Source organism: Labeo rohita, chromosome 9 (genome assembly GCF_022985175.1).
Source record: "Labeo rohita strain BAU-BD-2019 chromosome 9, IGBB_LRoh.1.0, whole genome shotgun sequence".
Taxonomy (NCBI): Eukaryota; Metazoa; Chordata; class Actinopteri; order Cypriniformes; family Cyprinidae; genus Labeo; species Labeo rohita.
The window spans coordinates 23,751,711-23,762,113 of record NC_066877.1 but is presented as its reverse complement, the minus strand read 5'-3'; the positions used below and the strand labels follow the sequence as shown (position 1 = coordinate 23,762,113).

Here is a 10,403-nt window from a genome sequence, read left to right as displayed (position 1 = left end):
TGTTTTTGTCAGCAGAGTCACCATGGGTTTTGTCATGTTATTTGCCATAAATGCAATAGGATTGTTGTAATGTTGAGAGATAGTAGCAACTGTTTGTAGTTGTAGTGGGCCTATTTGGGAGAAAATCCAGGGCCTTTTTTTTAGTCCCAGACCGTCCCTTGTCACAGTTTTGTATTGTGCCTTGAAAATGGCAGCGGAACAGATTTATGCTTTCAGTTCGAATATCAATCTTATACAGCATTACAGTTTTTGATCTAAAAAGATAATTGTGCATGAACAGCTGTCAACTATGTCAGTATGCAAATGAGCGGTCTGAACTTATTTACACAGCACATTTTTTATTTTGGTTGCACATGCGCACCTTCAGACCACCTATGTGCACCCCTGATAATCATATCTATCTATCTATCTATCTATATATATATATATATATACTATATCTATCTATCTATCTATCTATCTATCTATATATATATATATATATATATACTATATTCTATGCTATATACATAATAATAATATTAACTGGTTAGCTAATGACTTACTGAGTTTTTAATGAAACTATATTTCTCTTTTATTTTCACTTTATAACAACTATGCTTCTCCTTAGTTCCACTGTCAGTCCATCTGTCATAGGGGCCACCTGGCCTCAGTGACAAGCAGCTACATTCTTGGTGAATTTGGCAAGTTAATGGATCAGAATGGCGGCCGCACTCGCGCATGGCTTGGAGGACGGAGAATCGTTGGCGTATGTTCATTTGTTTTGCAGTGTTTCACTTTTTCACATGGTTTATTCATTTTTCCACCATATCAGTCCCAGTAAGTTACTTTGTTGTTTTGACAGACAAATACGTTCATATGGTCGGATGGAACATGGTGGAACTATTATGGCTGGGCTAGAGGAGAGCCCAATAATATTAATGGGAGGGAGAACTGTGTAGAGATGTGGCGTAAGTTTTGCTACTGAACAACAATTAACAAAAATCTGTCAACAAAAAGTTGCATTCATCACACAGATAATCTAAAGGAATAATATATAATTCTTTAACTCTTTCACTCCTTTTATAGAGATGCTTTCCTCTTTGTCATGATCTGTCTTTACCAGTTTAACAAAGCTTTGTCTATTTTTAGATAATCTGGTGTTCAATGATGAAGCATGCACCACCCGCATACCATTCATCTGTTCCTGTCCACTCTAGACAGCCGGAAGTTTAACCTAACCTTCATATATACGCTCATATATATTGTATATATTTGTTTAGACCCGCTCATATATATTGTATATATATATATATATATATAAGCTCTTTGCTATATATTGTATATATATAGCATGTGTGTTCCCCTTTAAGGAACCCTTTGTGAAACACAAATGTTTGGTTGATGTGCACTTGGGAGAAAATGTGGGTTTTGCTGTCAGATTTGATTTAGATTTAGTTGATTGGATATATATTTGTTTATATATCCCCCCCCGCACCTCCGATAGGTGATTCTTACATTATTGGGCCATTAAGAGGTCTGTCTAGAGAAGACCAGCAGCAGATTTGGAGATTGCATTAAGTAAAGCTGAAACTAAAGCAATAATTAAGGTTCATGCACAAAATATATGGCAGGAATATTGGAATATTAATGACACAGGAAGGCATCTGTATAACATTCAAAGTACAGTTGGAGGGGGAAGAGATTTGGGTAGAAACCAAAGGGAAGAAATGGTCATAACCCGTATTAGAATAGGACATACAGGACTCAATAAGACACTTCATTTAATAAGTAAACATACAAATGGATTGTGTTTACACTGTAATCAACCTGTATCTGTACAGCATGTGATAATGGAATGTCATGCAGATAAAAATGAAAGGAAATTATTAAAAGACGCATGTAAAAAATATAAATAAAACTTTCTATTGGAAAATATACTTGGAGCAGCACTGAGGAAAATATATGCACAGTTAATCACATTCCTGAAAGAGATGGGTCTGTTTAAAAGAATATAACCTGTTTCTGGTTGAAGACATCGAGGCCGGCGTTGAGAGCCAGCGCTCTCAGTTAGCAGTAGTTGAATACAACTGCACTGTTGAGCTTTGTTTTGAAGTAAATCGTGTTGCCACACGTTGTTTATTATCCGTCGTGGTGTGTGAAAGAGGAAGCGCTCAAAGGTCCTCTGACAGCGAGGGACAGAACGAGATGCCCGGGAGTGCTGGGTGTTCCTCCAGCTATGAGGGATAAATAGTCGCTTGTGGAGGAGTGTGTTTGCCAGCATCGGGAGATGATCGTTAGTAGTGAATAAACGCACACACACACCGTGAACACACACCCGGAGCAGTGAGCAGCCATATTGCTATCGCTGCGGCACCCGGGGTCCCTTGCTCAAGGAACTCACCTCAGTCGTGGTATTGAGGGAGGAGAGAGCGCTGGTTATTCACTACCCCCATCTTCAATCCCTGCCGGACCTTGCACTTGAACCCGCAACCTTTTGGTTACAAGCTGACTCCCTAACCATTAGGCCACGGCTGCCCCCGTGATTATTCAGATTATTCAGATTATTCAAAATAGTATTACAAGTTTACTGTTACAGTTCATAAGACTGTGAAAAGTGTTACTTTTATACCCTGGTTGTATCAGTGCACTGGGTGGTAAGTGAGTTTAGTGAATTCAGTATTTCACTAGGGATTCACACTTCGTTGAGAGTGTTCCATAAACAAGAAACGTAAAGTTTGTTGACACTCATTGACTTGAGTACATTTCCCTAGGGGATACTTGTGTATTTCATTCGGTGTATTCAAATTGTACATTGAGTATTACTATCTGTACCTTTTCATCTTGAATTTACCTATTGGTTATTATTAGAATATCTCTACTGATTATTCATACCTGAAATTAATACAAGTCGTCTTATACATATAATTATATCCTGTCTTTTCCTTATCCCCCTTTTTTCTGTTTGCAAATAAATCCCCATTGCTGTATAATCTTATCTGTTTATTTAGTTATTTAGTGAAGTTCATATTCCTAAACCGTGGTATCAGAGTAGGGGCCTAAATTCATAGTCGAGAGACACCAATTAAAGGAACCTGGTGCTCCGCCCTTCAGAGTTTAGGTCAGGCCAGCCTAAGAGGGCAGGGGTGCTACAACTGTATCTAAGGCTGTAATTTTCATGCCAGTAGTTTACTCATTGACTCATTTAGCTGATAACTGAAAGGTCACTCAATGTTAAATCCTTGCAGGGCTTTTCACTAAAGCTTCACAAAGGCTTTAGGTAGGCGCTGATACACTAATAGCTCTCATCAACATGAGCCCAACATGCATGCTGTTTTCCATCCCATCATCTGGTCAGGAATGCCAGGATTCCCATGTTTCTATGCATCATCTACGGGATAAAGAGAGAGTCACTTGGTCTGACACAAGCATTTGTTGTGAAGCCAGCGGTGGACCCTGAGACAGTCATAATGTTAAAAATGAACTTTAGTGCAAGGGGTTTTAAAGGTAAAGTGCGTATTTTTGTGCCAGTAGCATCACCACATACTTTTACATTTAAAAAAAAGGTAATAAAATTATTGTGATGTAACAAAGAATGCCTTACTACTAGGATAAATATGAACAATTCTAACAAAATCATCTTTAAAAATTAACTTTAGCACAGATATGCTTAGTTCTTTTTTAGAGATCATACATTAAACCTCTGATTTTGGAAAATGAATCTTTTATGAGGTATTTCGAGAGTGTTTTGTCTTAATGGTCATACTGCGGATACTGAGGATCAGCTGCTGAGAGATCTGCTTGAATCTTTAAAGTCAAAGATTTTCCAGAAAGGTTCAGATAGATAATATTATCAGAATATGTAAAGATTAACGCCTCCTCTCTCACTCTGTCCGACACACACAGTGAATTATGGGGTTGAAGCTTACGTTGGCATGCACAACACATTGTTCTTCATGGCTGAGTCAGTTTTCCATTTTATCTCAGCAGCTGTGTTTTCACTACTGAGTGTCAGTGAAGGATTTGCAGGAACTAAACCAAAACCACTCCAGCCATTTCAGTCACAAATTAATACTTGTCATCTCCCTGGTCACTTTTTTCACTTTAGAACCAAATATGTGCATGTGTATGAAACCAAATATTGCACTAATAATAATAATTTCACCTGTATTTGTTTTAGGTATTATAGATGTTTTAACCCTGATACAACAATGCTTAGCTAGTTAACTATGTTCTCAGAATTACTATAGACCTGAATGTGATACAGTACATCAAGGTCGGTGTTTACAGCTTCAACAGGAGTGTTAATCAGATGCTAGTGCTCTCATTCCAGGTGTCTGATTAAACACAGCCTAAGACTGAGAGACACGATAATCTCTTAGTGTAAATTTTGTTTAGTATGCAAGGGGACCAGGAAGTAGTCTTTTTTTTTCTCATTTTGAATGAATATAATAGTTTGTTTGTAATTTACAGTTGCTGTTTGTCCTCCAATGAGACACGAGGTATGTCCCAAATCATGTACTTCTATACTATTCTATGCCATTTAAAGGGATAGTTCACCCAAAAATGACAATTCTTTTCCTTCAAGAGCTTTCTGAGCCTGCATAGACAGCAATGCAACTGAAACGTTTAAACAGCCCAGAAAGGTAGTAAGGAAATTGCTAAAATAGTCCATGTGACATCAATGGTTCAACCTTAATATTATGAAGCTACAAGGATACAAAAATAATGACTTTATTCAACAATTTCTTCTCTTCCGTGTCAGTCTTTGACGCATGCATTCCTCTGACTGAAAACAAAGTTCAATAAAGTCTTTTTTTTTTTTTTTTGTGCACAAAAAGTATTCTCGTAGCTTCCTAACATTACGGTTGAACCCCTGATGTCACATTTTATAAATGGGTTTCAGGCATGAACACCCCATACCAATGGCAAAATTACTCCCAAAAGCCCCTCTTGGCTTATATTTTATGCCAGTCTTGCCAGATATCATCATGTTTTGTATGTCAGGTTATTTCTGATGTCTGATTCCATCCCAGCTATTAAAACTGACCGTTGGGTCATCCTACACGTACAGACAATAAAATGTTTGTCATCCTTCATTTACCATCTGTGCTTGCACAGGTTATTGGACCCCAGTTTCAGCTTCCAAGATCCCACAGGCCACAGTATATCTGCCAGAGCCGTGCCCAGGCTGTGGATAAAGGGATATGCCTTCATGTGCATGCTAAGATATTTAAAAGAATCTGGCTCCAGATGAAGTCAGCATATGCACAAGCATAAATACCTATTCCCCTCCCATTCTTAGTCTACATCTCTGTCTGTTTTCGAAAACACGGGAACCAGTGAAAGGGATCAGTGTTCCCTGAGGAGAGGATTGAACTCAGAGCTGTGGAATTAAGTGGCAACTCTCTCTCACTCATAACTAACTGCATATTTAACTCAGTTCTTCCATGGGAGGAGCAGAGGGATGCTGCTTCTTTATAAAAGCCAATTTGCCCTGAGGATGTCAACTGTAAAGCTGTTTCTGTTTCTATGTATATGTGTAAGTGTGTTTTCATTGCTGTTTGTTGTTAAAACTAGCTTATATTCAAATTACTTTTGCATGGAATTTTGCTTGCTTTTGTTTGCTCTACCTTAATTTAATAACTACTGGGGAAAATGCATGTGAGAAGATGTTTTAAGAAAATGGTTTTATTGCAAATTAAAAATGTAAATCTTCCTATATTATAGCTGTACTGAGTGAGAAGACATTTGGACTCGATTCAATAATGGAGATTGAAGGAAGGCCAGGACTGCATGTGCAGAAAAAAGGAATCGTGAAGCAGCCTGACCCTGTCAAACCACCACCAAACAACGCAGAAGAAGGTAAATATGTCGAAAAATTTAGACATTGGAGCAACATGACAGTGGGCTCCAAAACACAGTAAATAAAAATTAACATATTATGCAACATCTTTGCATTTTTGTTTTAAATTCCATTATGGTGTAGTAGCGAAGTAACTAACTACTGAAAACTGTTTACTTTTTTAGAAAATATACAGGTAAAATTCTTACTACCAAACAGGATTTGTAGCCCATGTGACAAAACTTACAATCTGATCTCAAGAGAAAAATATTTTACAGGTTGGCAGTTTAGTATGCATCATATGATTTTATGTTATTGGTATGGAAATGTATCAAAATGTAACAAAAATGTACAAAAACATTAGATCATGTGAATTCACACAGTTTAGCCACCAATTTAACAAACCATGCATTAATAGTTACAAATTGTCATAGCAGTGGTTTAGACTTCTGAGCATATTTAAATTTCTGTGCATTTGATTAGTGACCTAGAAAGAGTGCTGAATTGCATGTTTTTTTTTATTTTTAGCCCAGATTTTTAATGCAGTTTGAAACTTTTGGATCCCACTGTGTTTTGGTGTATGTGCATGTAGGTGTTCAGCAAATACAGTGTTTGAATTGTAATAACACATCTTACTGGTGCTCTTTTCAGAGGATCTGGACGATGAAAACATGCATAAGGAGGCAATGAACAGGCGCAATGCCTGGCAGCGCAGTGTCTTCTATTCCCTTGGCAAAGAGACCTTTTTCTTCACTGGACAGGAGATCAGCGTCCGAGAATCACTCGACTCTTTTGGCGCCGTCGTCTGGCCAGGCGTGAGAACAGATATTTTAGGACTTCTCACACTTCGCTTAACCCCAGATTACGTCGTTCTAAACCCCGCTTTGAACCCTTGGTAGATGGTTCACACTTGCGATTTAGAAGCCCACCGCTTTTCACTAGCGAAACACTGCTACAGAGCAATCCCGTGCAAAACCTGTGCAGTGTGAAATGATTCGGTGTTAGGATGTTATGTCTAGATCACAGAAAATCTGTGCATTGTATAAACAGCAGTTGAATGAAAAAAATGTGACATTAACTACCTTACCTTTATCCACCTTATTTTTCCCGTAAGAGGTGGCGCGGCCATTTGTAAATTTAATTTCTCTGGCTTCTGGTCTCATCCACATCCAGCTATTTTTAGCTGTACAAAACAGCTGGTTTTGCTGCTTGATATTGCAAATTGGTGTGTCTTACCAAGTTATTTTAATGTATTATTTTAATTATGAGCACATTGGTTTGTAGTACATATATAGCAAATAATAAACTGGAAGTCTCACCCATAGGCTTATTTCCACATTGAAGAAAATGGTGGATAGAGGATAAAGTTAATTGTTCTGAGAAATACACAAAAATACTATTTTAAAATTTGACGTATAACATCTGAACATGTTTCAAATTTGAGTTTGATATCTTACAACATGAGCTTTCAGTATGATTTTGTTGGGGTGCAAAACCAAACATTCCAGTAGAAAAAAATAGCTGCAAATGTTGTCATTTTGACCATGACGTGTGACTTTTTTTTTTTTTCACCATTCAACCTTTTTGATTCATGTCTATGATTTTTTTCTGTGTTCACACAGCAAGTGCCAAAACCTTTACCAAGGTTCATACCATTATGATAACGGAAAAAAAAAAATCTAAAAAAAACAAAACGTAAAATAGTTTACCCCAACAGGAAAATTCTGTCTTTGATTAATCACCCTTATGTCGTTCCAAACCCGTAAGACCTTCGTTCATCTTCGGAACACAAATTAAGATAGTTTTGATTAAATCCGAAAGCTCTCTGACCCTCCATGGTCAAGGCACAGAAACATTGCTAAGAACAGTAAGAACATCGTTAAAATAGTCCATCACTGGTTCAACCATTATGATATAGAACATGCATGTGCTGTGCTTTGTTTACGAGCAGAATGCACGCGCATACATCATGGTACTCTTGATAATGGCTGAAGAGTCTCCCGGAAGAGAAGAAATTGTTGAATAAAGTTGTTATTTTTGTTTTCTTCACACACAAGAAGTCTTCTTGTAGCTTCATTAAATTACAGTTGAACCTTTGATGTCACATGAACTATTTTAACAATGGCATTACTACCTTTCTGTGCCTTGAACGTGGTAGTTTTGTTGCTGTCTATGCAGGATCAGAAAGCTTTCAGATCGCATCAAAAATATCTTTGTGTTCAAAAGATGAACAAAGTACTTAGGAGTCTAGAACGATATGAGGGTAAGTAATTAATGACAGAATTTTCATTTTTGGGTGAACTATCCCTTTAACCCCGGCTAATTTATGATCAGTGTGAAGCAAGAAAACCCAGGATTTTATTTACCTGGAGTTTTGAATGATCCAGGATTAACTATTTAAAGTATGAAAAACCCTATATTATGAGTTCTTTAGAGTTTTGTGGCGCTTGCAAAGTTTGCATATGTATGTAATGTATTTGCACACAGGCTGTGGCTCTCTGTCGGTATTTGGAGAAGAACCGGGAACAGGTGGACCTGCTGGATAAAGCAGTGCTAGAACTTGGAGCGGGAACAGGACTGGTGTCCGTAGTGGCAAGTTTACTGGGTACTTAAACTAATCTCTTTTTTTCTGTGTGCACAATGATGTAGAAGTTCAAAGGTCAGTTTATGTCACTTTCAATTATTTGTTTGTAATTATTTACACCTTTTCTACATTAAGGTGCTTGGGTCACAGCCACAGATCTGCCTGATGTCCTGTCAAACCTGAGCTTTAACCTCTCGCGCAACACACGCGGCCGCTGCAGATACACACCTCAGGTGGCGCCTCTGGTCTGGGGTCAGGATGTGAAACGTGACTTCCCCAGCTCAGTCTACAGTTATGATTATGTGCTGTGTGCAGATGTGGTCTATCATCACAACTTTCTAGAGGATCTACTGATCACTATGCAGCACTTCTGCAAGCCAGGAACCACCCTACTCTGGGCAAATAAGGTCAGGCTCTATATTAAACCACTCATTTAGTTAACATGTTAGCTTTATGTCTTTAAAGGGGTCATCGGATACCCATTGTCCACAAGCTGATATGATTCTTTAGAGTCTTAATGTCTATAACATACTTGGGTTAAAATTTTTCAACGGTAGTGTAAAACAGCACCCTTTTTGCCTTGTCAAAAACTGCTCTGTTTACAGCGACCTGTTTTGGTACATGTCCCTTTAAATATGAAAGAGCTCTGTTCACCTCGCCCCTCTTTTCCGTGGGGTGACAAGCTGATCTCTGAGGTTGTAAACTTTAAAAAAAAAGTCAAAGGTAATGGTTTGTTAAGGTAAGACTTGTAGTGGGAGGCCCTTGGCCTGTGTGATGTCACTCTGCCCAGAATCTGAGAATGGCTTGATCTGAGAAAGGGGTCATTATTTATGGGGATTTTTTATCATTATAGGGTGGATGTGTACACACACAGCCAACACACATTTATGTTAAATCAAATGTAAATGCGAATTTTGCATCCAATGACCCCTTTAAGTCTGAGGTTGCTACTTTTTTTTTTATAAGACCTGTTGGTTGTCAGTGTTTCATTATGTTTCAACGTGTAGTTCATGTTTCGAACAGGTGCGATTCCAATCTGACCTGCATTTCATTGAAAACTTCAAAAATGTTTTTAATGTCACATTGCTGGAAGAGATCCCACAAGAGGAGGTCAGGATCTACCAGGCCACTGCAAGGAAGTCAGCCCAACAACATGATGTGTAGCAAGAACTGTACATGGGAGATTGTACCTTAAAGGAGAAGTTCACTTCCAGAGCAAAAATTTACAGATAATTTACTCACCCCCTTGTCATCCAAGATATTCATGTCTTTCTTTCAGTCGTAAAGAAATTGTTTTTTGAGGCAAACATGGAACTTCCAAAATGCAGTTTCAATGCAGCTTCAAAGGTCTCTAAACAATCCCAGCCGAGGAAGAAGGGTCTTATCTAGCTAAACTATTAGTTATTAAAAAAAAAAAAAAAAAAACACTTTACACTAAACACTTTATTTTAAGGTGTCCATAATACATTACCTAATTATGTACTTGGTAGTAGCCGTTGTACTTACATGAAACAAAATGTACTTACCATGTAACTACGTTATGGAACAGCCTGTAATAACAGTTTGTAATAATGTAGATGTAATAGTCTTTTACACAGCTACTTGTACACTTAAGTACAATCTTGATACACTTTATTTTAAGTAGCTTATGTTTGTGGAATATTATGTAACTGTAATGTAATTAGAAAAGTATCACATGTACTTAAGCTGTGTACTGGTGGGTTAAATCAAACTAAGGTGTACGGCTGGATGAGGTGTACAGTATAGTATAAGTGTGCAACACATATGTAACAGTCTTTTGGTTACACATGTAGCTGTGTAACAGAATCGGTCTGTTACATATGTGACCCTGAACCACAAAACTTGTCTTAAGTTGCTGGGGTATATTTGCAGCAATAGCCAAAAATACATTGTATGGGTCAAAATTATTGATTTTTCTTTTATGGCAAAAATCATTAGGAAATGAAGTTAAGATCATGTTCCATGAAGATATTT

At 37.7% G+C, this 10,403-nt stretch overlaps 1 protein-coding gene across 1 annotated transcript; it reads left to right on the top strand.

Annotated features, from left to right (window-relative positions):
• The first annotated feature begins 5,414 nt into the window (after nt 1–5,414).
• On the top strand, nt 5,415–9,713 carry mettl21cb (methyltransferase 21C, AARS1 lysine b). The gene is made up of 6 exons (XM_051119839.1): nt 5,415–5,521; nt 5,710–5,844; nt 6,476–6,639; nt 8,312–8,429; nt 8,544–8,815; nt 9,432–9,713. Exons 1-6 carry the CDS (start codon nt 5,512–5,514, stop codon nt 9,570–9,572), a joined length of 840 nt encoding a protein of 279 aa, XP_050975796.1. The 5' UTR covers nt 5,415–5,511; the 3' UTR covers nt 9,573–9,713.
• The last annotated feature ends 690 nt before the right edge of the window (nt 9,714–10,403 follow it).

Excerpts from the sequence above, each read along its gene's own strand:
- mettl21cb (XM_051119839.1), top strand. Across the intron at positions 6,640-8,311 it reads GCGCCGTCGTCTGGCCAGGC|GCTGTGGCTCTCTGTCGGTA; the intron begins GTGAGAACAGAT and ends ATTTGCACACAG. Across the intron at positions 8,816-9,431 it reads CCCTACTCTGGGCAAATAAG|GTGCGATTCCAATCTGACCT; the intron begins GTCAGGCTCTAT and ends TGTTTCGAACAG.